General features: G+C 45.0%; 1 protein-coding gene across 1 annotated transcript in view; it reads right to left on the bottom strand.

Moving 5' to 3' along the window:
• Positions 1-27974, bottom strand: part of LIPC (lipase C, hepatic type) — a 157171-nt gene that overhangs the window by 21923 nt on the left and 107274 nt on the right. The window contains exons 6-8 of the mRNA XM_088447591.1: positions 25795-25912; positions 15860-16093; positions 14350-14592 (exon numbers count right to left, since the gene is read on the bottom strand). Coding sequence (XP_088303717.1) covers positions 14350-14592; positions 15860-16093; positions 25795-25912 — 595 coding nt within the window. The remainder of the gene's footprint in view (positions 1-14349; positions 14593-15859; positions 16094-25794; positions 25913-27974) is intronic.

The raw sequence follows: 27974 nt of genomic DNA, 5'->3' as shown, positions 1-27974 counted from the left end.
CATATCTTGATTCAAGAGAGAAATCGGCCTATACGAGGTAACTAGCGTGGGGTCCTTATCTTGTTTTGGCAATAGGATGATTCGGGCAGTATTAAAATATATTGGGGCTGGTTTACCTTGTAAAATAGAGTTAAATAGAACCGAAAGATGAGGGACAAGACGTGGGGATAATAACTTATAATAGGCCGCTGACAGTCCATCTGGGCCTGGCGTTTTGCCTGTAGATAAACCTTTTATGAGTGACATAAGTTCTAAATCGGTAACTGGAGCCATTAAAATGTTCCTGTCCTCCTCCGTCAGAGTAGGGAGATCAGCCTTATCTAGAAATTCTCTACCTTGTGTAGGATGGTCAGGAGCTTCCATATAGAAAGATTCAAAATACTTGAGGAAGGCCTCACTAATCTGATTTGGAGTGGATCCTATTGAACCCGAATCTAGTTGAATAGATGAAATATGTTTAGGTGCATTTGCTGCTTTCACCAAGTGTGCCAATAATTTACCCGGGCGTCCCTGGACTTTTATAGACTTTGTGATAGATCTCCCTTTGTGCCAAGGGTACAACACTATCCTGGTGGTGGCGGATAAATTCTCCAAGACTGCGCACTTTATTCCTCTAAAGGGTCTACCTTCAGCACCGAAGTTGGCAGAGGTGTTGTTAGAGAAATTTTTAGATTGCACGGATTTCCAAAAGACATTTGTTCCCGACGGATGGGTACAGTTTACTTCTAGATTCTGGAGAGCATTATGCAGGTGCTTTGGCATTAAGTTGAGCTTCTCCTAGGCCTACCATCCCCAAAGTAATGGACAGATAGAGCGAATAAACCAGGATTTGGAGAAGGTCATTCGGATTTATGTCTCAGCCAATCAAGATGACTGGGTCTCTCTGTTACCATGGGCTGAATTTGCCCACAACAGTTTATATCATGTAGCATCGGGGCACTTTCCATTTTTTGTGATATATGGCTTGCATCCTATGTTACCAGAACTCCCAGATCTTCTATCAGCATTGTGTCCAGCTGTGCATGGTACAGTAAGCCGCTTCCTTAAAGTCTGGAAGGAGGTAAAGAAGAATCTGGGCCTGATTCAGAGCCGCTCGTAAGCGGCCGCTCGTTCGCTCCGAGCGATGTTTGCACATCTGCGCATGTGTACGGGTTATAATGCGCATGCGCCAACCAGTCAGTGCGGTCGGAAATCGTGTGTTCGCAAAATAGCGAGTGCCTGCTAATTTGGGTGACAGGATGAGGCGTTTGTGGGTGGTAACAGGGGAAGGTGCTTGAAAACGGGGAGTGGAGATCCGAACGCAGGCGTGCCAAACTGTCAAAACGGGCGTTTTAAGGGTGTGCATATTTAACAAAGCAGCGTCATCGGCCACGTCACTTGGTTGTCTCTTAGCCTGAACTGTTCGCATGATTGCGGTAGGAAAATCCAACCACAAGCACTGCGAGCAGTTCAGACGCCTTTCGATGTACTCGATTAATCTAATAAATAGCGGAGATGACGTATGATGCGAATGGCCGGGGGGCGTCTTTAAAAAATAGCGAGCGCATATTTTGTTTGCTCGCTCAGACATAGAGGCGTCAACAGACCGCAAAGAGCGAGCGGTCTATTAAAATATCCGGCCCCTTTTTCTGAACGAGCGGGCGCAAATAGCATCCGGCTCTGAATCAGGCCCTCTGTGCAAAGCCTCTTCAAAGTATAAAATATTTGCAGATAGGAAAAGGAGGAAGGTTCCAGTATCAAGGCCTGGTGATAAAGTCTGTCTGTCAACCAAACATCTGAGATTGAGAGTTCCTACTATGAAATTTGCTCCCAGATACATTGGTCCCTTCCCGACTCTTCAGGTGTTTAATCCAGTGGCATTCCGTCTGAAACGTCCTAATACACTTAGGATCCTCAATGTATTTCATGTGTCCCTTCTAAAAACCCCTGGTCCTTAACCGTTTCTTGGCACCTGGCAGTCCTCCTCCTGCGATTGCAGTGGATCAGCAGTAGGAGTATGAAGTGAAACAGATCCTGGATTCCAGGGTTTCTAGAGGAGCTGTTCAGTTCTTGATGGACTGGAAGGGGTATGGACCTGAGGAGCACTGCTGGGTCAAGGCCTCAGATATCCATGTGCCCCGTCTTCTTCAAAAGTTCCACCGAAGTTTTCCCAACAAACCATTTGTGAGCGCGCGTGCTGACCTGCAAGAAATTTAAAGGGCCATACACATGTAGGGGCGACGTCACAGTAGGCGCCAGTTTCAAATCTGCCTATTTAAGGAAGTCCCTTGGAGCACTCCTGTGCCAGAGTATAGGCTCCATTACCTTACTCCAGCGTTCCAGTGTGTATCCTCTAAAAGTTCCCGACCTTTGGCTTGCCTGTGACTCTGATTTTGCCTGATCCTTGGTAATGCGTTTATATCTGGTTCTGACTTTTGGCTATTCCCTGTGACCTGCTTTAGACTCCGTGCCTCAGGAATAGGTCACGTCAATTCCCTAAATACGGACCGCATCCATAATCTACCCGAGAGTTTTGACACACAGTGAGCGAGCTGGCACTGCAAATGGAATCAGTATGATTTACCGCCAGACCCCTGGCCGGTGGTTCAAATCCCAACAGCGACATCCCGACAAGGATGAAAATCCTGATCATCCTCAGGTAAGTATTCACTAACCTAATTCTACCCCCTAACCCTAATCCTCCCTTAGGGGTGCCTAACCCTAACCTTCCCCCCAGTGCCTAAACCTAACCCCCCCTTCCCCGCCGCCTAAACCTGTCACCCGGGGGGGGGCCTAACCCTAAATCCCCCCCAGGAGTCCTAAACTTAACCCTCCCCACCCTGCGGCTGTCCGCGCTTGGCGCCTGGCATCACTTCGATCGGGATGCCAGGCGCTGGTCTCCCGGCGTCGGTAAAATGACAGGTGTCTAGATTTAGACACCTGTCATTTAACCCTTGCCGGGATTAAGCAGTTGGGAAGTCAGATGTCTGGATTAGGTCCGCCGGCTTCCCGACTGCATACCCTGCAAATACACTGGTCCCCCGGGGCATTCCGCCCCTCTGGACCCCCAGGAGAGACTAAAATGGGATGGGGAGGTTCGGGCAATGTGGCCATGCCCCCTTTTCCCCGGGGCATGGTGAAGCCGTGCGCACTACTCTACAGACCGCATAATTGTGTCACCCAGTGGAGAAACGCCACTGTTCCTATCATAAATGTGGACAGTACTAATTAAAAAAAATGTTTTGAGTTATCTGTGATTTTTTTAGGGACTCAATTAGCCAGATGTTTATTTTCCTTGTTACCAGATTGGCAGTTTCATCATTTAAAACACTTCTCATTGATCTTACCAGACCTCCAGTAACATGCAAGAGTTTAAAAAAGAGTGATTGTGTTGAAATTAGCAGCTTTAATAAAGGTCTATCATACATGGTACAGGTACTCCCTTTCTCACAATGAATATACTGTATGATGTTACCTAGAAAGTCCTTTGTCTCCAAATGTATAGGGGAGCCACCAGTGTCGGATTGGGGCATAAAGGGCCCACCAGGTGAATGCAATGGTAGTGGCCCATGCTAAAGGGGTGTAACCAGTCACCCGAGAGGGTGTGGCCAGCCACCATGGGGTCATGGCTAACCATTAAAGATTGCACGGTGTGGGCCCCTTTATAAATATACAGTTTTTAAAGTAGTGAATACTAATTTGTGATAATATACCAGATTGATAACAACAATCCATTGTAGTGAATACACCATAATCCTGGGAATTCAGTATAATGTAATTTATAAACAGGCTGGAACCTGACCTTAGAGGAGGGGGAGGGGCCCTCAGGCAGTGGGGCCCACCGGGGATTTCCCCTGTACCCCTGTGGCCGGCTGTCCGTCCATTACCCCCAGGAATTTAATTTTTACCCCATGTGGGGTAATTTACCCCTGTTCCCTGACCACTGTTCTATACAGAGCTGCAAGTGTTCTGTAGCAGCTTACTGCTTTGTAGAGCAACAGAGTAACTTTGAGCCTTCAGTGGACTAAATTAGTCTGGATGCAGAATGGAAATGCTTTCAGGTGTTGGAGAGCAATTACTGAGACTTTCTTGTGCCTGGCTGGGCACCTGCATATGTTCCTTCTGGCTCACAAAGAAGGGATGGTACAATAAAACCTTGCACATTGACATTCAGGCTATGGCTTCTTGTGAGCATATTTATATTAGAAGCCGCATACAGATGGGGAAAACTGCTATGCTTTATAATTAAAAGGGAAGAAGAAAGGTCTTTGGAAAATTGCTAGTTTTGCAGATTAGAATGTTAAATCTAATGAAGCCTTAACTAGGTCATCAGACAGACATCTGGAGTTATGGGTTAGATAACTAGATGTGGAGCAGGAATCCAGACAGACAGACAGATATAACTCACAACTCCATTACTCTGAAAACTGCATCTGATTATACAAAGTCTACCAAGAATGTGTCTAATAGATAATAAACTGCATTTACATACCCTTCATTCAAATAGGCTTTTATAATTATATTTTCTTATATAATTTATTCTTATCTAAAGCAGGCAATGTACAAACTAAATTACATGGTTGAATTTACAGGTACACTATGAAAAGTCTGGAGCCTGAGGCAAATGGAGATAAAGTGAGCTGGCCAGACACAAAGAACACAAGCTGATTTAACCCTGGATTTTGCAACTTCAAAGTTAAAGCAGGAACCAAAGGAACTGTGCTCAAATCCTTTGAAGGAATTTATGCTGCTACCTCTAGGATAGAATCCTGAGTAGGAAAGATAGCTATGTGACCTGAGGAATAGTGACATACAAGCTGTGAACATAGTATACAGATGTAGTGAGAGTGCTTTTGTTCACCACCTACCACAGGCAGGACAAATGTATGCAGGATCTTACCATAGTAATGCAGGATCGATCTACAAGAATTACACAGAGAGCAGATGGAAAATAAACATGTCACCATTAGTATTCATGTTAAGCAAGAGGTCCACTAAATATCCTAATGGCCATTGGTTCATTTTGCAATGAGAACTGCTATGCTATAAAGAGTATAGAACTTTGTATGAATCTGACCTTCCAATAAATATTGCATTTGACAACATGTTTACACCATAGACATTATTTTCTATATTGCATTTAGATGCTACATTCTAACTAAACCATAGCAACCAATAAGACAATTCCTTATATTGTCTAACTTGCACTAAACATATAACGCTCCCTTCAAAGTCACTGCTTCATGTTTGCATACTCTACCCCCTCCTAGAAACTCAAGTATATACACTATCTCAGTGGTGAAATATCAACCCTGGCACCCGGAGGCAAGATTCTCACCTCCATCCCCCCACCTTGGGCTTTTCCAACAGTTTGGAGAGGCAGGTGGTGTGCCACTACAAAGATGCCGAACCAAGATCTGGCACCCAAGGCTTCGGTGTCCTGTACCTGACCATGGTATCCCTGCTGGCACCTGGAGGTGAGTGTTTCCATTGCCTCTGTGAGTAATGGGGCCCATACATTTAGCCTCTGTCGGGGTAATTCTCCATTCTGCGACTCCTAGGTCATGAAAATCCAACATTTTGGACAATCTCCATTCCCCGATTCCGACCTCAAAATGGTCGGAATTGGTGAGTCGGAGATTGTTAACATGTTTTTTGCCTATACGAAAAACCAAATAAGACTCCGCTACTTTGAAAATAAACAACTGGACCGTGAGATGGCAGAAAAACAACAACAGTCAGCGCTTCTTGGTATCAAAAAATCATATATTAAACACAGTCAATATAGTTGACCATATATCACATTTAAAAAAGTAACAAAATAAATGACAGTAACCGCAGTTATATAAATATTTCAATACTGAAAACTTAATATAGATACTTTGTAAAAGCCTTCTTGGAGAAAAAAAATCGGTGTTACTCCAATATACTGATATTAATCCATAGGAATGGGTCCAGAGGTAAGAAGGACAGAAAATCCGCGTGAAATGCAATGCAAAAAATGTAACATATTTTACATATTTTGCTGTTCCTGCCTATGTAGCAGGAACAGCAAGCTGGCAGAGAGTCTTATCCCAAGTCTTTCATAGTTACCACAATAGGTCTGTCTGTATTATCCGGAATAGTATAAGCGGTGTCCTTAGCCGGGGTACGCTGCACCAACAGTCTCTCCCGTTCCTGGACAGCTGATAGAGCCGCGTGTGTATCTCCGGAGTCAAATGACAGCCCAGCGAGATAAAGGTAATATCTTGCCGTATCACCTCTGTATAGATCCAAAAGTACTCCAGTACTATAGTGCATTTGACAAACTTTATGTGCTAGTGTTTGGGGATCCTCTGATACGTTTCGCCTCTTAGCATAGGGGCTTTTTCTCTTTGAAAAAGCCTCTATGCTAAAGCGAAATGTGTAAGATATTACTTTAGTAAATATACTCCTGGGTCTCTACCCTATATCTCATGTATGTTTTCTTTATGCTGAATGTTCTACTGTTTGTATATGTACTAGCTGTAATTTTTAGCTATTATGTCTATTGTATTAATGTTATTCATGTATGTCATATCTGTAAGAGTACTGACAATATTAACAATACTGATAATAGCTGCTGATTGGTTCCTGTGGGCTTTATGTTTACACCTAAAAGTAATCTTAGTCAATCAGGCCTTATTTAGGAGAGTAACTAACAGATCCACAATACTGTCCCAGCGAGTCTTAGGGGAGTGGAGATGTTGCCCATAGCAACCAATCAGATTATAGCTATAATTTTCTAGAAAGTGTTAGGTAAATAAGTAGAATCTGATTGGTTGCTATGGGCAACATATCCACTTTTGTAAACCCGCACTTTAGTAAATATACCCCTTAGAGCAGGGATGGGGAACCTCAGGTCCGGGGGCCGTATAAGGCCCGCGGAATCATTTGGTCTGGGCCTCTGAGCTTTTTTCTGCTAGCCTCATCTGGCTAGCAAGGGGCCTAGAATGGCACCCTGCAGCCAGATTCTATGTAGCAGTTCCACCTGGAGCATCCTTAGGATGCTTCATACAGTCACACTGCCGCTCTTACAGCTTCCCGGAGCATCCTCAGGATGCTCCGTGCATTGCTGTAGTCACCGGCGATTGTGGTCCCGCCCAATGTGACATCACATAGTAGAGGAATGGCCTGCACTGGGCCCGCAAATAATGTTATATATATCAAAATGAAAAAAAGGTTCCCCACCCCTGCCTTAGAGCATTAAAATCCCTGTCATTTTCACTGAATTTTATTATAATGTACTCTATTGCATTTTAAATTCTCTACTTCAATAAACATTAATGTATAATACCAAAGAGAATAAGACTAGATGGTAAATGTTGATGCAGCATGTAGAAAAGGAGGAATTGCATTAAGCAATTGATCAATACTGAAAATCAAAACCTTAAATATAGGGACTGCCAATATACATTTATAAATCAGTGACAGTCAGCAGCTAGAAATATGTCCACTACATTGTGCAGCCATGCAACCAGTGCTGCTGTCTTTCTCTTTCAGATGTGAAGATCAATTTATACATGGTGGCACAGTGGTTCACATTGCTACCTCACACTACTGGGGCCAGTTTTATTCAAACCATGGCACTATTTGTGCATTGGTTGTATGTTCTCACAAAGTTTAAACTGGTTTATTCCGACAGTCCAAAAAACATAACAGTAGGTTAATATGCTTATGAAAAACATGAACACTCGTATGTGCCTGAGCAGTAGGGACCATAGACTGAGGCCCTGATTCAGAGGCGCTCGCTCTGAATCAGGGCGGGCCGTTTTTTTTTTTCTCTGGCCTCCAGGCCGCTCGCTAAGCTGTGGGTGACCTCCTGGCCGCTCGCATAGCTGTGGGTGACCACCCACAGCTATAGCGAGTGGCCAAAATGATGATCGCGATGGTCAAGACCATCGCGACCTGCGACGAGACCCATGCGGTAGGGTCTCGCTGCCGCAAGCCCTGGAGTGCTTTTGGCTCTATCAGAGCCAAAAGCACTCCCACTGACATCACTAGTGATGTCAGTGGGGCCGGCCCCAGACGGTAGGCATTTCCATGGGAACGCCTCCGTCTGGGCAGCCACGCCCCTGCACGCCCACCAAAGGGGGCGTGCTGTCAATCACCATCGACAGCACGCCCCCTTTGGTGCGAGACCCATAATGACGGCTTGGCCATCGGTATTCGGGTCTCGCGCATACGCACTTGGGCAACATCGACCCACTTGCGAGCGCGTCTGAATCAGGCCCAAAGTCCACAGTAGTAATGCCCCTTATACAATGCCCACAGCAATAGTGTCCCTTACACAATGCCCCCAGCAGTGGTGCCCCCTATGCAGTCCCCTTAGTAGTAGGGCCCCCTATGCAGTGCCCCTAGTAGTAGTATGCCCCCATTAGCAGGCCCCCAGTAGTATGCCCCCATAAGCAGGCCCCCCCAGTAGTATGCCCCCCATTAGCTGGCCCCTAGTAGTATGCCCCCCCAGTAGCATGCCCCCATAAGCAGGCCCCCAGTAGCATGCCCCCCCAGTAGTATGCCCCCATAAGCAAGCCCCCAGTAGTATGCCCCCCCAGTACTATGCTCCCCAATATTATGCCCCCCCAGTAGTATGCCCCCCCAGTAGTAGGCCCCTCCATTAGCAGGCCCCCATACACACATAAAAAAAAAAAAACTTAGCTGTATCCCCGCTCCAGCCGTCTTCCGCTCTGCTGCCACGCGACGAGGAGGGAGCCGGAAGATGGAGCTCATGAGTGAGCTCCAGCCGGCTCCTTCCATGCAGCAGCCAATGAGAGTCTGTGTGATTCTCATTGGCTGCTGTAACAAACACACAGCTGCCGCTGGCGGCTGTGTGTTTGTTCTGTGTAGGGCAGACCGCTATCACAGCGCTCTGCCCTTCACTCGAGGAGCCCTGATGTCGGATTCTCTAGTGAGAATCCGACATCAGGCAGCTGCCGTTCGGCCCTGAACGGGGATCCGAGTCAGGCGGGGAACACCCGAACAGGGTTCGGGTGGACTCGGATCCCCTATGTTCGGAGCAGTTCCAATTCCACAGAATCCGAACCGCTCATCTCTAGTACCCACCTTAAGAGTGAAAAAGTGGAGAGAGATATACCAATCAATCGGATCCTGTCATTTTTTAAGCACAGCCTGTAAAATGATTGGTTAGTACTTTATCTCTCTCCAAGCTTTGAAAAATATCCCACACAGATTCTGTCCCTCAGAGTACAGCAACAACCTCTAGGTGAGTCTTTTTTGTAAAATTAAAGTAAAAATAATAGAAATACTGAAATCCGAGGATGGCTAACATGCTATAAGGCAGTTGGTTTGTGTGTGTGTAGGTTGGGAACCCAAATGAGAGGTGGGGGCATGGCAACAGCTAACATGGGTATAGTATAACTGAGAGGGAGAGGAATGAACGGACGTACTTTGAATTGCTGACCAATGAGAGAGAGAAACAGGAAGTATATGGAGAGAACAGAACATAATGTTGTAGAGAAAGCTTAGAGAGAGTGCCTGCAAGACCTAAGCACAAGAAATCTTAGCACAAGCAAGGAGAACAAGCATACGAGACCCATGGGTAATGAGAGACAACGAGACCTTAACACAGGTTAGGAGAGACTGAGGGAATGAAAGAAAAACTCAGGCAACAAGCTGGACACTACAGATAGTGATAAATACAAATAGGCAACTTGTATTTTGCCTTACTAATAACAATCGCACATATATTACTATTGCTTGACAAAGCGTGAAATGGTTTTCAGTTTAACTTTATTTATTCATCAGATAGACAAACTGTGTATTTCTATGATTAAACTGATTTTTTTTTATTTTTTATCTTCAGACCCCTTTAATTTATTTATTTGTACATGTCCTCCTGTAATCTTTACTAATTACATTGTTTTACTGTTCTAGCTTTCTTCTGTGTTTTTTCTGCCATTCTATATACAATCATAGAGACAGAGAGGTTTATTATTGTTGCCCAGGCATATGACCAGGGTCAGACAGGCCCACAGGTGTACAGGGGAAATCCCCAGTGGGACCCACTGCTTGAGCGACAAACCACCTCCCCTAAGGGAGAGTAACTTGGTAAAGCATGATCATGGTTGGATTGGGTGCTTGGTGTGTGGAAACTACACCAAGATTAGCTCTCCTGCCAATGAAAGTGGGCGGTTCTGACACACCCCTGTCCCCTCCTTTATAAAGGGGCCCTGTTCTCTGTATGTCCTCTCTAATGGTTGGCCAAATCCCTCTGTGGTGGCAGGCCACACCTCTTAAGCTTGGGCCCCTACCATGCATTCCCTGGTGGGCTCTTCACTTTAGGAATTTGGGGTCCTAATCCACTGTTTCTGGGTCCCATCACATATTACTGGGGGTGAGTACAGAGCAGTTGTGATAGAGCTGGGGGGCAAGGAGGGGGCGAGGGACAGGCAGTGCTGGGGGTAGAGAAGGGGCAAGGGTAGATAGCAGCTGGGGCAATACAGGGGCCAAGAAAGAGGTTAGGGGCAGGCAGTACTGGGGGTAGGCGGGGGTCAGGATAGGAGCTGGGGCAGCACTGGGGGTAGGGAGGGGGCAAGTGTAGATAGCAGCTGGGGCAGTACGGGGGCCAAGATTGAGGTTAGGTGCAGGCAGTACTTGGGGTAGGGTGGGGGTAGAGTAGATAGCAGCTAGGGAAGTATTGAGGCGGGCAAGGAGGGGGTTAGGGGCAGGCAATACTGGGGGCAATGCTAGGGGTAGGGAGGGGGTTAGGATAGATAAAACTTGGGACAGTGGTTACCTCTTTTGCTTCTCCTGGGAGCCCTTGGCTGGATCACTGTTGTCCGCTTGCAGCTCCTTTCTGCCCCATAAGCTATCCACCTCCCACCTCCCACCTCCTGCGTACAGAGAGCTCAGCTGGCTGTAGGAGTGCTGGCTGCTAGAGGGTCCCGGCACCAACGACAATGCTGCAGCAGCAAAATCACCCACATACTTCTGTGCAGGTGATACCGCTGTCCTTCATCAGGGACCTGCTCCTTCTGCCTCTACTGCTGCCTACTCAGCCTGCTGGAACCGCACTCCAGTTCTGGAGAGCGCGCTTGTGGGGAAAGAAGTGTCAGGACTGAAATGGTGAGGGCGATTGGCTAGGAAGATCCCGCTGCATGGTGATTCGCTGGGGGGACCTGCTGCACAGCAACAGTGTTTTTTTCTTAGGGGGTCATGGCCACGCCTCCCGTGATTATGCTGCGCCCCCGTTGCCCAGGCCCGACTCTGCTCTTGGCAGCCCTGGCTTTATAGACTTTATAGACTGCTGGAATGACAAAGTCTGAATTATATTTACTGAAGCATATGGCGAAATTTCCTTTGAATATTAACATTTCAGCCATTCGTTTGTTTTTCCAGACGCTCAAGACAGCTGGCACTTTACAATACTCTGTCCAGAACATGTGAAAAATTATCTCTGACATTTACAAGAAGATAAAAATATGATGCATAAAGGCAGATATTTTTGATGTCCAGAAAGACAATATTTTTATTCACTGAAACAGTGCAAGTCTCCTATCATGATTTCTAAAGGTTATTTATGAAGCAGTTTGTAATATCCTTTCAGAACGGTTCCTCATGAGCATACAGAGCCTGTCTGCAGTAAACTTAATTCTATCGCTGAACGAGCTCACAGATTCATCTGCACAATAATGTGTCAAAAAGTGAGGGATTCTGGCAGAGCCATCTTTTTTACCCAGGTTTTTCTCATTCAGGGCTCTATTTATTAACATTATTTTTACTAAAATAAAGTGAAAAAGGGTGTTTTCACACCCTTTTCACATTATTTTAGTATCACCTGTAGTTACTATAGGGCAATTGGAGTAGAATTAGTAAAATTCTACTCCAACCCCTAAGTATCACTTATTTTTAGTAAAGCAGATCGCATTTCCCATAACTGTAATGGGAAATGTGATCCGACCACAGTTACTAAAAATAAATTGTAAAAAAATACCGGAGGAAGCCCTGTGATAATAACGCCACCTGGAGGTGGCGTTATCCAGGGTCTCCCCCGGTTACCGAGCTCCCACTCTGCTCTAATGGGGAGAGCAGAGGCGGGAGCCGGTACCAGTAATCAGCTGTGTGGTCTAAGCAGACCGCAAGCTGATTACTGTAAAAAAAAGAAAAAAAAATTAAAAATTTTTTTTTTACTTACCTGAATCCAGGGACCGGTGATCGGGCCTCCGTTGATGGCTCCTCTCCGGTCAGCTGGTCTCCCATAGTACACTGGGGCCTGGTCATCAGGTGATCGGGCCCCAGTGTAGTATGGGAGATCACCTGATCGGGAAGCCCGAAGAAGATCACCGGAGGCCAGGAGGATGCAGGTAAGTGTAATGAAGGGAGGGGGGGTCGCGGGGGTCCGCGATCATGGGGGGTGGGGCTTAGCGCCGGGGCGGGGCTTAGCGTCGGTGGGGGTAGTAGCGGTGGTCGGTCGGCGCATGCGCGGGCTCTTAGTCGCGGTATTTTTTCCGAAAATACCACGACTAGAGTGCGGATGGGATCCGCAGGGACAGAGCTTTATCGCAAGCTCTGTCCCTGCAAGGGATTTATAGTAAATCCCTGTGATATTGCCTGAATTCGCAATGCAAATTCACTTGGTAATATCACACTACAATCCGCATTCAATATGCGGATTGTAGTAAATAGAGCCCATACTCTGACTAAGAGCTAGACGCTATTCCAATGTTTGCGCAACTGGCCGATGTTTTGTCTTCTGTGCATGCATCTGAGCAGCGCTGCACATGTGCCGCAATGGTCACCTTGAAGAATTATTTGAAAAGTGGTGCGACTGAATCGCAGGCGTGTCGTGACCATTTTGGGGGCGTGTCACAGCTTGTGACTGCAATCCCTTACCCTAGGGGTGGGTAATTAGTGGCCCCCCAGATGTTGTACAACTACACATCCCAACATGCCCCGTCATAGTTTTGCTATTTGGCCATGCTAAAACTGGTGCCAGGTATGCTGGGATTTGTAGTTCGACAACAGCTGGAGGGCCGCTTATTGCCCACCCCTGCCTTACACGGACAAAATGACAACTTAGTTCTGTCGGCTATTCTGCGCAGCCATAGTATTACTCAGATGGTCGAATATAGACTGATGTGCATCCGATGGTTGCGTTCTTGTACACAAGCAGCGGATATGTGAAGCCGTCAGTGGGCGACACAATAGAAATCGTGGCGGCTGTGACATTTGCATATTCTCACAGACCCACTTTGTACAAAGACACAGTGGCGACAGCATTTGTGTCCATCTCTGAATCAGGCTCATAGTTCAGTTGCTGGATATTTACACCTATAGCCAGAAAATTTACATTTTGTTTCATGACATCTTAAACTAATACTTTGTGACTGACCTGAACTCACCCGGCTATATGAGCCTATGTGAAATGTATGGTAACTGATAACATGATATGGAATGATGCAGAGACATACAGAAGGCACTGGGAGCTAGGCCAGGTCTGGGAATGTGCGTACACTGTATACCAGCGCAGTGCATATTATCTGCTAGCTTGTATGTCCACACCCCCACCTCCCCTTGTCTCCTCCTCCACCGGTTTCCTCTGCATTGGCAGGACCTGTTGCTGCGCAACAGAGTCATAGCTAGGGTAATGTGGCTGGTGCCATCGCACAGGGCGCCACAGGTCAGGGGGCGCTGTTTGGGCCTGTAAAACTTCTGTTTATTATCATTCTCACTTGTAGCTTCCTCTAATTTCATCCCCAGGATCTCCTGGCCTCCCCTATCTCTTCCCTAGTCCTTCCCCATGAGGCCATTCCCCTTTTTTGGGTGCATTATGTCCCTTTGAAAAATGAGGGGGGCGCCAACGCTCTTTCTGGCACAGGGCACCAAAAAGTCTAGTTATGGCACTGTCTGGACAGAAGAAGACAAATGTGTATTCAGTAATCTCACCCTCCCTCTGCAGGTCTCTGTCCCCACCACAAGCATATCCACAATATTAAATTGAAATGACCAATTATCAGTAAGTCTACACATAATGTGCCCATAATCTCTGTAAACTGTGCCCATTGATGCATGGCATGACTGTCTTGTCATGAATGGTCATCCATCTGGGCTACGTTCAGGATACGTACAGCGGGGATTCCGGCGTTCACAATGCTGACGCCATCTATGTGACCCATTTGACTTATTTCTCAGATCAAATAGAAAACATTTATTTACTAACAAAATGTATATTTGTTTAGGAACCCATAGCGGCAAATATTATGTTTATTTTTATTGACCAGCTTCCACCAGATAATCAGAGCTACTTGCTGATTGGTAGCTAGCTATATGTTATTGTACATTTGCACCACTATTGTGTGCTTAGAGGCTTACTTGCTTTCCCGTACCACTTACCTTTGTATGGCATTCTTGACTGTGTTTTTAGGAAGAGCCTGTGTCCTGGATGCACTCTTTTCCTATTGATATTATACCCCAATACAACGCACCCATTTTTCAGACATTTTAAACACATCCCTGTCTCGAAGGTTTCAGTGTCTTTGCATTCATAGGCAGTAACCGGTATATCTTCATTCAGTATAGAATCAATGAACAGATGAACTGACCTCTCATGAGAGCATTTCACTGTCTGTTTAAATCCTTGGGATGAGAAAAGCGGAGTGGTTAATAGTGAAACATGTATAATTAGCAGTCAGTGTCATGATGTGAAAATAGGACTGATCATGGGACATTTCACATAATATATGTAAATAGATCAGAATATTGGAGTCATCTAAATAGTTCACATTGAGCCTTTATTTGGAAAAATTCACTGTATATTAAGAGATTTGCGAATTGAACAGTGTGTAATACTGGGTAACGGATCTATTCTGTGTGAATTTAGTAACCTCTTTTAATGCTGTTTTAAACAAAACATTTAAAGGGATGCTTCAGAGGTATACATTATGGATTGTTTTACTTTAACAAACACTAATTATGTAGGAAATGAAAACTGCAGCAGATATAACTTTGTCAGATTACAGACCATCGTATATTTACCATCAACCCGTAATGGAGGGCTGATTTGTCATATAGATCACTTAGTAAAGGTTATTGGCAGGGGGCTTACTACCAGTGCTGCCTAAACACTCAAGTACCAAGATGAATGTAAATAATGACACACCCCAATGAAAGTGTGAATATAAAATGTCTGGTATATTTAATCCATAATCAAATAAACTACTGTATGTATCCTTCACCCGGAACACAAAAGACTGCAGCAGCACTAGTAGGTACATTTGAGGGATCTTAGAGTGAGCTCATGAGCGTACCTCATACGCCTGGCATACCCACCCTAATCGCACTATATAAAGTACAGATAGTCCAATTCAGGAGCAATAAGGTAAAGCAGAAATCACTTTATTGCATTTTACAGTTTGTTTCCAGGGCCATGGAAAAAATGCTGATACTCTAAGGCATTGTTATTCGAAAAAGTTTGGAAACCACCACTGACTTACAGTATTGCACCTCTAATTCTAGGTATGTGGTTATTGATTAAATTATTATTACATTCATGGTTTTATGGGGGAATGCCATTATTTATTTTTTAATTAATAACTTGATCTAGCCAATTAGTGCTGATATTTTGTATTTAATGTTTAATAACTTGTGTAGGTACCTCAAAGATACAGTACATAATGATAAATGACAAATTGTTTATTTTATTTTACTTTAGGCACCAATGTTCTCTCTTACACCTGTGCTTGCAGAACATTGTGCTTAGAAATGGTGATGACATAAAATGACCATTATTTAAAATTAACACATAACTCAGTGTTGTGTACAGTTGTATATTAAACATTTTGATTTTCTGTATGGAAAATGTTTCTTCAATAAAAACCTTCTTGATTAACTTATGGCTTCTTACCAGAGAGTCCATGCTCTACTATATGAGTATATAAGTCTTGGAACTGGCAGCCAGGCTGAATGTCACCTCCATTGGGGTAAAAATCGTAGTGACCAACTTGCTGTTTAATACCAATACTCAATCCTATGCGCACTTGTGTGTTTGTATGTATGGCGTCAACAAGGGTTGCGTCATCCGGTGACAGGCGATCTGTTGAAGACATTCCTTCAAATAAAGGACCTGCTGGGTCAAGGCCTAAAAAATAGAAACATCCATCCAAATTGTGTAAATGGACAAAAATAGCAGACTGCAGAAGAACATTAACTTATTTTTCTAAACCATTTTAGAGCATAAGATGTGACAAAGGAACCACATTGAGAATCAGGTGAATTATTTAGTAGTTTTTTTCATTTACTGTATAATTAGCTATTGGAATATTAGTTTTGAGTAGGAACCTGAACTAGAGGTAATTGAGCACCTCAAAACAGAATGTCAGAAGAAGCATGAATGATGTTTCTCCAGTAGGCTGTTACTGTAGTCAAATCCACCAAATCAGATTTAGTTTTCTATACTTGTTGATTAGTATCTGGGAAAGAGAGAAATATGTTGGTTAGGGGACTAGGGTTCCTGTACCATTTTGTAATGGCTTTATCTCGTGTTTATCCTATTAAGGTGATACACTGAAGTGTCATAAGTCATGGGATAGATGCCTAGCAACGTGTAGAACCCTCTCTAGCCTGGCAAAGTGCAACAGCTTGACATGGCATCGATTCCACAAGTGGACGTAAGATCTCTTGAGTAATGTTGACCCATGACGTCTGGATAGATTCCCACAGCTCCCTTTTATTTGTAGGTGCAGGACCTTGGGTACAAATGGACCTCTCCAACACGTCCCATAAAGGCTTGATTGTGTTCATGTTGGGTGTAAATAGTTGTCAAACTGTTCGTTGGAACTCTGGGCCTGATTCAGACCCGCTCACGAGCGCTATGCTCGCAAGCGGGTCGATGGTGGCCCAGTGCGCATGCGCACGACGGAGCCGGCTCCGTTGTGCGCATGCGCGAGACCCGGATAGTGACGGGCAAACCGTTGCTCCGGTTCTCGTACCAAAGGGGGCGTGCTGTCAATGTTGAGTGACAGCATGCCCCCTTTGGTGGGCGGGCCGGGGGAGTGGCTGCCCAAACGGAGGCGTTCCCATGTGAACGCCTCTGTTTGGGGGCGGCCCCACTGACATCACGAGTGATGTCAGTGGGAGAGATTTCGGCTCTGTGAGAGCCAAAATCTCTCTGGGGCTTGCGGCCATGAGACCCTACCACAAGGGTCTCGTCGCAAGCCCGATGGTCACAATGGTTTTGACCATCGCAACCATCTTCAGACCACCCACAGCTATAGCGAGCGGCCAGGAGGCTGCTCTAAAAAACAAGAAGGCCGGCCCTGATTCAGAGCGAGCGCTCTGTCAGAGGGTCCGGCTCTGAATCAGGCCCTCTGTTCACTTTATGTTCACCAGCTTGATGAGCCATAGAAGCTGCTCTAGTAATAAAGGCACGTAGTGTCTGTGTCCAGGAGTAAACTTGGAAGTAAACTGTAAAGAGGTGAGGGAAAAACTAAAAGTGGTCATGTGCCCTATGGTGGAGATTTTCTAAAGTAGGGTTTTGACAAAACAGATGACTTTTAGTGGCTTGTAAACAGTGTGACTTACTGAAAACAATACCACACATCGAGCCACATTATTTCAAAGCACCAGTTCTGAAACAGCAACCTGATTATGACCTCTAGTGATTATTTGCTACTGCGCATGTGCAAAATAATCTGAAAACCACTATGGTGCATCCACTGAGGTAGGTGTACACGCAAATGTGTTGTTGCTTATGGGACCGCTGGTATTAGAACTGGCGTGGGAAAACCATGGGAGTATCATAAGTGTGTCAGTGAAATCAGCTGCATTCACCAACAGTTTGTTGCGAGGAACAGCTGTGCCAGCAGTCCTTGCCACATTCACACAGACCAAATCTGGCCCAGCTACAGAGTCCAGCAGCACCCTGTGTACCTCCGCTCCTATTATGGTGTAACTCCACTCCCATGGTGACATAGAGGAAGTCACGAGAGCTGTGTGATCATCATGATCAGCTGCTGTAAGTTTATATGGCCATCGCTGTGGCCGCTTCCTGTATGAAGTAGTGATAGCTGCGATTTCTGCAACTGGGCACATTATGTGCTGCATTTACCACTTCCCAGCATGTAATAATGCAGGGAAGTAATCACAATAATATAAGGAAGTGATCACAATGACAGGAGCGCCCCTGTCATTATCAGCGTCACTATACCTAGAAAGGGGATTGATCTGGTGTGGCAAAGATAGGGCATTGTTCTGGTGTGGCACTGATAACAGCAGCTGTTGTTGCTGCACAGCACTGTCCCTGGCTGTCGGAATATGCAGCCAGGAACTGGTGCTTGCAAAAAAATTTAGTTTTTTTTCTCCAATAACGCCGCATGTGTTGCTGGGGGTTTCTGACTGGCGCATTCGCAGATTCACTGCAAGCACTGGTCAGATGCCGAAGAGAGTGATTCGCCAGAGAAGTAAGTTAACACTCTTCTGCAATTTTTTTTTTTAATACATGCCATCGCTAATTGGCCCTGCTTCACCTGAATAATTGGCAAATCAGGACCATGCAGTTACCGAACAATAAGCACCCTTTCATATATCTACCCCAATGTGCTGAGTGAAGTAAGCTGGGTTCAGGGGTTTTCCGGGCCCCATAGCAACTGCACACAGTGGCGTCACAAGGGGGGTGACGCCGAGGGGTGACACTAAGGTGCTGGCTCCCCCTCAGTGACAGGAGCCGGATGCTGCACTGTAGCATTAAGTGCAGCACTTGGCTCCTGTCACCGTGAGGGAGCCGGCACTCTGCACATCCGGTACCCTCCACCACCCGAGTGATGATACCCACAGCACGGGCCGGGGTTCGGGCCGCAAGGCCACGCCCCTGTTAGAGAGGCCACACCCCATCTACAATGCCACACCCCCTTTTCTACATGGCATCTCTCCCAGCACCGGGTGTCACAGCGAAGAGGGACGCCACTGACTGCACGCCATGCACCTACGATAGCTATGGTTCTGTTTATGACACTACAAGGGCCTAGAAGACATGTGCAGCCATAATTATTTAAGATGGCTCAAATTACTATAACTATTAAAACTGTGCTTCCCTACTTCAGTCCCTAGTAATCTGTAACAGTAAATTTTTTACATATCTCCTCAGTGTCACAAGTTAAATAATCAGCATCACATGTGAATTTTAAAATGTGTCAGCCAGTAATGAATATACAGTTCATCCGGAAAGTATACACAGCGCTTCACTTTTTCCACATTTTGTTATGTTACAGCCTTATTCCAATATGTCCTCAAAATTCTACACACAATACCCCATAATGACAACGTGTAAAATATTTTTTTGAGATTTTTGCAAATTTAATAAAAAACAACAACTTAGGAATCATAAATATTCACAGCCTTTGCCATGAATCTCAAAATTGAGCTCAGGTACATCCTGTTTCCACTGATCATCCTTGAGATGTTCCTACAGCTTAATTGGAGTCCACCTGTGGTAAATTCAGCTGATTGGACATGATTTTGAAAGGCATACACCTGTCTATAAAAGGTCCCACACTTGACAGTGCATGTCAGAGCACAAACCAAGCATGAAGTCCAAGGAATTGTCTGTAGACTTCCAAGATAGGATTGTCTCGAGGCACAAATCTGGGGAAGGGTATAGAAAAATATCTGCTGCTTTGAAGGTCCCAATGAGCACAGTGGCCTCCATCATCCGTAAATGGAAGAAGTTTGGAACCACCAGGACTCTTCCTAGAGTTGGCAGGCAGTCTAAACTGAGCGATCAGGGGAGAAGGGCCCTAGTCAGGGAGGTGACCAAGAACCCAATGGTCACTCTGTCAGATCTACAGCTTTCCTCTGTGGAGAGAGGAGAACCTTCCAGAAGGACATCCATCTCTGCAGTAATCCACCAATCAGGCCTGTATGGTAGAGTGGCCAGACGGAAGTCACTCCTTCCTTAGTAAAAAGCAAATGGCAGCCCGCCTGGAGTTTGCCAAATGCACCTGAAGAACTTTTTGGTCTGATGAGACAAATATTGAACTCTTTGGCGTGAATGCCAGGCATTATGTTTGGAGGAAACCAGGCACCGCTCATCACCAGGCCAATACCATCCCTACAGTGATGCATGGTAGTGGCAGCATCATGCTGTGGGGATATTTTTCAGCGGCAGGAACTGGGAGACTAGTCAGGATAGAAGGAAAGATGAATGCAGCAATGTACAGAGACATCCTGGATGAAAACCTGCTCCAGAGCGCTCTTGACCTCACACTGGCGCGACGGTTCATCTTTCAGCAGGACAACGACCCTTAGCACACAGACAAAAGGAGGGCTTCAGGACATGTGAATGTCCTTGAGTGGCCCAGCCAGAGCCCAGACTTGAATCCGATTGAACATCTCAGGAGAGATCTGAAAATAGCTGTGCACCGACGCTTCCCATCCAACCTGATGGAGCTTGAGAGGTGCTGCAAAGAGGAATGGGCAAAACTGCCAAAGATAGGTGTGCCAAGCTTGTGGCATCATATTTAAAAAGACTTGAGGCTGTAATTGCTGCCAAAGGTGCATCAACAAAGTATTGAGCAAAGGCTGTGAAATACTTATGTACATGTGATTTCTTCGTTTTTTTTTTTTAATTAAATTTGCAAAAATCTCAAAAAAACTTTTTACACGTTGTCATTATGGGGTATTGTGTATAGAATTTTGAGGACAAAAATTAATTTATTCCATTTTGGAATAAGGCTGCAACATAACAAAATGTGGAAAAAGTGAAGCGCTGTGAATACTTTCTGGATGCACTGTACCTGTCTACCAACAGTTGGAGATCTGTAAATCATGCACTGTTTGTGGTCAATGAGGACTGGAGTTGGGAAACACTGCATAAGAAGACCCTTTGTGCCTTTGTTAATAATAGTACTGACTGTTTTTGCAACTGTCATTACATACTTAGTAAGTATCCCTGTTGATCAATTGTGATCATCCCTGCATTCCAGTTTTGCCTAATAGGTGATATGCAGGTCCTAGGTCTTTTAACTTAAAATTTTGTTCTAAAAGATGCTTGACACTGGCTATGTGTTTCTATCGACCTGCTAGCAACAGATCATCCACAAATATGACTATAATGAACAATTTATGCTCTATTGTCTTGTGATATATACAGTGATCAGTCTTTGAATGCACAAAGTCCATCTCTAAAAGTACAGCATCTAGCTTATGTACCAACAACGACCACTCTGTTTTAGACCCTACAATGCTTTTTTTCAACAGACTGACTTTCCCTTCTTGGAACTTGCGGTTATTGTAATGCTCAGGAGGTTCCATATAAATTTCTCAGCTAATACTGCATTTAAGAAAGCTGATTCAAAGTGTAATTGGTATAGCAGTAAATCATGCATGCAGATATGGTAATGACTAACTGTATTGTACTGTACCTTGCAACAGGCAAGAATATTTCCCTGTAGCCAATCCTGGACATTTGTGTACATCCTTTTGCGACAAGACGGGCTTTATTTTATAACAGGCAATAGTTCTGTCTGTATTTAGTTTTTTTTTTTTATAAAAGACCCACTTGTCCTTGACTGTCTTGAGGTAACAGTTCTTTATTTATTGCTGATTTCTATTCCTCCCAGTCATTACTTTACTTTGCTTTTTGGATATTTTGTAGCTCACAGAAAGCGATATTTGCAATCTCCTCATAATATCTCCTAAGGGTTTTTCCTCTATTGCTTCTCACGGAATGCCTGCTCTGTTATTAGATATTCGCATTGGCAGTCTCTAACTCAGAAACTTGTGCTTAACCAGGCTGGATGGTTTACTTGATAACAACGGTATATACAGGGTTAACGGTGGTGACAGCGGTATACACAGGGCTAACAGCAGTAATAGCTGTGGGTAGCGGTAACAGGTCTCAGGTAAAGAGCTAAGCACTGTGACACTCTACACAATAGCGCAAACGGAGTATGTGTACTACCACAGCAGTGACGTCATCCAGCCAGCGGGAGGAGAATGCTCAGGAGCACACTCCTCTCAAACAAAAATCAGTAGAGATTTGTAAATCAACATATAGTAAAATATTGTGCAGTGTGTGTAAGTTATTAAATGGGTTTCTAATTTGTCTTTTGTTGATACTGATAGTGATATTATTAATGTGGAATGTGTTTAGTTGATAATGGAACAGAATTGTTAGAATGTTCAGTACTGCCGTCCTTTTATATTTTCAAAAAGAAATGACTGTACATCACTACTGCATGTGTTCTTTTTTCCTGCGTTCACCAGACACTCTGTAATGCTGTTATATATAGCAAGTTACATGTATTTCATTTGGTTTATACAGAGGTGCATTTTACACTACAATCTTCTTGCATCAGTCTAATTTGAGCTTCACATCAATACTCTGTGCTAGTAGGGGCCTGCTTCTTCCACTATATAACTTCAAATCTATGGCCTTCTCTTTGCTCCATTCCCATTTCATGTCATGAAACAGCCCAGAGGCAGATTTCCCACTAGGCATGTGCCTAGGATTGCCACTTGGGGGATGGGGGACTTGGGGTTTTGGCGACATAACAGGTTGCATCAGAGCAGCTGGGCCTCTTTTTTTTTTTAGCACCATGCAGGGGTGGGGGGTGTTACGGATGGAGGCATCTGATAAAGGGGGCTAGAGCCAGAACTGGCAGTGACGTGATTGTGATGTTGTGACAGGTAGAGGCAGCACAGCCTGCTGATGTCTGTCACTGTTGAGTGGCTCTGCAGCTATGTTGAACTGACATGGGGAGTAGGCATGGGAGTCTCAGGTGAAGGCTTTGGCCACCAGATCTACTGAAGCCTTCCTGTCTAGTGACACTGGCAGTCCTGATTAGAATTTAAATATTGCCTATATCCAGTATGTATTACAGAAATGATCATGTTATATTACTGGAGGCAACACAAAATTATGATGATTATTATTATTGTTATTATTTTTTTGGGGGGTGTTAGGATAGCCAATAATGTTGTACCTAGAGAGGGCCTGTTCCCTAAATTCACCCTGAAACAGCCCCTGCCAGAGGTCCCATTACCCTTACTAACGTACGGGGCAATGTATCAAACCTCCGAAAGAATAGAGAAGCGGTCACATGGATAAGTTAACCAATAACCAGTCAGATAACTATCAGATTCTAGCTAGCATTTATGAAGTACATTCTATAAAATGACAGGTACAGTATAAGCTGATTAGTCGCTATGAGCAACTTCTACACTGGCCTGCTTTTCCAGTCTTGATATATCTCTCCCTTAATCATAGCGGACAAGCCACTGCCTCACAGAAGATCAGAATAGCCATCCCCTGTTGCTGCAAACATTCTGATGGTTAATATATGAGGGGCACAAGGATGATATGTATCATATTTGGTTTTATATAATTTTAACCTAAATGTTGTCAATATGTCATTTTAAAACTTTGTAAATTTAAATAATACATTTACAAACTTAGCTAACAAAAACATCTACTGTAGAACAATCATTATATAAAAAAATATATTTTACACATTTTTCCTTAATATCAATAAATACAAAAATATATAGTTATTTGTATAGATAAACAATTTCATAAAACAAGATTTTTTGTGTTTTGCAAGCTGTAAAATTACAACAGCTCTCTATATAAAGAGCAGCTGGACAGTTTAATTTTACTTTTACTTGAAATGATGTAAGAAACAAGCAGGATCTTTTATTTTTTTTCTTTACTACTGTTTTGTTTTACCTTGATGCATCTCAAGATATTGTGATAGAAGCACTGGAGAAGTGTGGAATGGCTTCTATATCTGTCCCAATTCCTGTCTTATGTCTTTTAAAACCCCCAGGAGAAGTCTGTTGGATAAAGCAGACTAGAAATGTCGGCTTCTGTCAAAAGCCGGAATGGGTCCTGGGGGTGTGGATGTGAGGAGAGGGATGGCTCCATCCACAGGGCTCTCTAGGTGTTGGGCCTTTCTCACACCTGGGAGAGCAGGTCCGCAGGTTAGCTTGCTCTGAGACCCTGTTGGCTACAGACCAGAAGGTACTGTGGACGGGGATTTATTTAGTGTTCTGTAGTGAGGGAACTTACTGTCTAGTTAGTGCCCAGCCAGGCTTGGGTTTATTTTATGTTTTGTTTCTTTGATTATTGATATTGCACAATAAAAACTGGCGCTGACCAGCTAGTATGAAAATCCACAACTGGAGTGCTATTTCCTGGCTGCTGTGTGTAAAGTGGTGTCCATCTACCCAGAGGCGTCACTAGGGTTGGTGTTACCCGGTGATGCAACTCATGGTGACACCCCCACCTCCACCAAAAAAAATCAGGACCAAGGTGCGCAGCTCCACGCTCTCTCCCCCCTTACGAGTCCAACAATAAAATACTCACACTGCAGTGCTCATCCCAGAATGTCGGGCGCACCCGGGGGGCATGATGACGCCAGCCTTCCCCCACTTCTGTGTCCCCAGCCAGCCAATCCCCACTTCTGTGTCCCCAGACTGCCAGGCCCCACTTCTGTGCCCCCAGCCATCCTTCCAATCCCCACTTCTGTGTCCACAGCCATCCACCCCCCATTCTGTGTCCCCAGCCAGCCTTCCACCAATTGTGACCCCAGGCAGCCTTCCCCCACTTGTGTCCCCAGGCAGCCTTCCCCCACATGTGTGCCCAGGTAGCCTTCCCCCACTTGTGTCCCCATGCAGCCTTCCCCCACTTGTGTCCCCAGGCAACCTTCCCCCACTTGTGTCCCCAGGCAACCTTCCCCCACTTGTGTCACCAGCCAGCCCCCACTTGTGTCCCCAGCCAGCCTTCACCCACTGTGCCGCCAGCCAGCCCCCACTTGCGTCCCCAGCCAGCCTCCTCCCCTTCTTTGTCACCAGCCAGTCACCACTTGTGTCCCCAGCCAGCCTTCACCCCCTTCTGTGTCCTCTGCCAGCCCCCATTAGTGTCCCCAGCCAGCCTTCCTCCCTTTCTGTGTCCTCTGCCAGCCAGCCTTGTGTCCTCAGACAGCCACCTTGTTTCACTTATCTTCTTCTTGAAGGCTCCTCTCTTCCAGCAGTGGTGGCGGTGGGCAGAGTAGTGACAGGAAGCGGGCTCCTGAGCTCCTCTCTTTCAGCAGTGGTGACGGTGCAGTGTGATGACATGACGTCACGCGCCGCGCGCTGTCTTAAAAAAAAGAAAAAGAAAGAAACCTTCCAGCATGACGGTCCGTGATGGGCGACGGACACAAAAGTGGGTGGGGTGTGGGCGGGCAGCGGGAGTATCCCCTGCCCGGGACCCGGCTCCTTGCATGGCCACTGATATGCTCCGCCCTTTCGGCGGCCCTGCGGGCATTTCATTGATGGCGGGGGAGGGTGCAGGCAGCTGTGTGATGGTGGGTGGAGTGTGTGGCTTTTTGGTATCACCCCCTTGGAGGGTGACACCCAGAGCGGCCCACACCCCCCGCGTGACACCACTGCATCTACCCCAGGAGAGGGACCCCCTACCCCAACCTTATCACAATATATACATGTATGCTTTTTCATATATGTGTTTTTTTACATATGTTTTGGGCTCAAATGCTTTCAAATCCAAAACAGCCTTCTAGTTTCATTTTATGGGAAGATAAAATGTTTTAACTAGCTAAAATTTAACAGCCTGAGTTATGTTCCTCAATATGAACAAAATAAATTGTATTTAATTTTAATTATTTGCAGAAAATAATATACATTTGGCATTGCCTGCAAGTATCATGGTTTTGTGTGAAATATGGTTATTGCAGAATATACTGTTTATCAAATAATGGCAGAAGTTTGATTGCGAGCAGACTTAATCAGTATGACAAAGCAATAGCTTGTGTTATAGTGTGGTGATAAATATTTAGAAATTACCTGTAATTCTTCCAATCTTGTCTGATCCGCTAATATAACTGCCAGCAAATCCTGAAGCATGAGCTCCAAGGCTGTACCCAATTAAATGAACATTACTTCTTGGAAATTGAATGGATGACTGAAAAACATCATTAATTACAGATCTAAGTCAATTGCAGGTTAAGGAGAAGATGATGTTTGTAATTGAAGAAAATATCATAAAACAAATAAATGTATCATATTGGAAGAATGCCTTTCCATATTATGTAATAAAAGAGATAATCCCAGACAAAAGCTTGCTACTTTATTTACACTAAGCTTCCTCGAAATGTGACTCTATAGCAAATTATTAGTATACAAAATTGTTTGGATCAATAGTAAACCTATTTACATCCATAGTCCGTGTTGGACTGGGGCATGAAGGGCCCATCAGGGTAATGCAGTGATAGGGACCCATACTTTGGGGTGTGACCAGCCTCCAGAGGGGGTGTGGCCAGCCTCCACAGAGGCTTGGATAACCATTACAGAGTGCATGGTCTGGACCCCTTTAAAAATATATATTGTAATACTGCTAGTGCATTCAAGATAATGTACCAGATTAATAACAACAATGCATTGTAGAAAATACATCATAGACCTGTGCAGTATAATGTAACATATGTATGTTACACAGTGCACAGTCTAGAACCTTATCCCTAGACGAAGGGGTGGGGCCCACCGGGGGTTTCCCCTGTATCCCTGTGGGCCAGTCCAACCCTGTCCATAGTCCATTCATCTTATTCATGATTTACTCTTATGAGGAGCACTTTCCTTCTCCTATTACTGTTATAACAGTGGCTAATGGTTAACCTGGGTAATTTGTTTATTATTGGTTTCACATATCTCTCTCCAGTTTTTCTATTCATCATTATATAATATTCACTAGTGATAATTATGTTTTAAACTTGCTGTGAGTTTAAACAACCTTTCAGAGGCATTCATCATACCTCTTTGCCTAAAGTATCACTTCCGAAAAGCTGCTCTTTTTGCGAAGTCCGCTTTTCGGAATTGTGATACTTTTGTCACAACTTGATTAGAACTTGAATCCGGAGTGGAGACAGGAGCTGTCCGTAGAACGGTTTGCTGGTATTGAACAGAAGCCGGCCTTAGGGGGGTGTTATTCATGAATGAGAAATACAATAAAGGAGACTCAGACTGTAGTAAACTGAAGAAGAGGTGGAGTATGTCAGACACTGGAACTGGAGACTGGAAGGGACACTTGGACCCTGGGGACGGCAGGACCTACAGCTGGGTAGGCAAACAGGATGGTGCACACAGTAACTGGAATCAGAGGTGGTTCAGCTGAGACTGAGCTGAATAGCAGGCAGACTACAAACGAACTGCAGCAATCACTGAGGCAAAGGGAGCACAGGAACTGGCACACACTTGCGCTGTGTATAAGATTGCATTGGCAACTAAAGAGCCTTCAAACAGCTCTTAAGTACCATGGAAAGGTGCAGGATTGGTTGTTAGGACTCCCAGGAAGATGCTGTGACTGGATTGGCTCAACCAGGTCACATGTCCAAATCCAAGATGGCGGCGCCCAGTAGTCAGCAGCACTGCTAGTAAAATCACCAGCCAGCTGTCTTGCCTACCTCCCTGACATATCACCAGTACCAGGGTTACCTCCAGAAGCCAGCCCCCTCACCCCCCTGCTGAAGGGACCCTGCCAGAGCGCCCGGACAGGTCTGCGATCTACGGTTTCACAGCCCTGGTCGTGACAACTTATCCTCCTACAGCTGAGGTGTTCATAAGGCATACCTCCCAACATGACCCTCTCCAGGAGGGACACAATGTTCTGGTCCTGGACTTCCCTGGTGAGAGGTGGGGCTGCAGTACAGTCCAAAATTCAAATAGGGGAGCCACACAAACTGTCATTTCAAATGCTGCCAAACATCACTGGCAGGGACTCACTGGCAGTTGGTGTGACTCCCCTATTTGAATTTTGGACTGTACTGCAGCCCTACCCCTGGAGCCTCCCCCAATCATAAATTACCATTGAAGTCCAGGACCAGAGCATTGTGTCCCTCCTGGAGAGGGTCATGTTGGGAGGTATGTACAAGGATTTCTTTACATTGAGCATGCACAGTTTAGTCTGTCCACAAAGTTGCAGTGCAATACAATGTGAATTTAAAGTATATATATTTTTAACAACAACTATA

The sequence above is a fragment of the Taudactylus pleione genome, unplaced genomic scaffold (genome assembly GCF_031769625.1).
Source record: "Taudactylus pleione unplaced genomic scaffold, aTauple2 ptg000019l, whole genome shotgun sequence".
NCBI classification, from domain to species: domain Eukaryota; kingdom Metazoa; phylum Chordata; class Amphibia; order Anura; family Myobatrachidae; genus Taudactylus; species Taudactylus pleione.
Note: the sequence above shows the minus strand (reverse complement) of the source record. Positions and strands in the feature narration are given on the sequence as shown.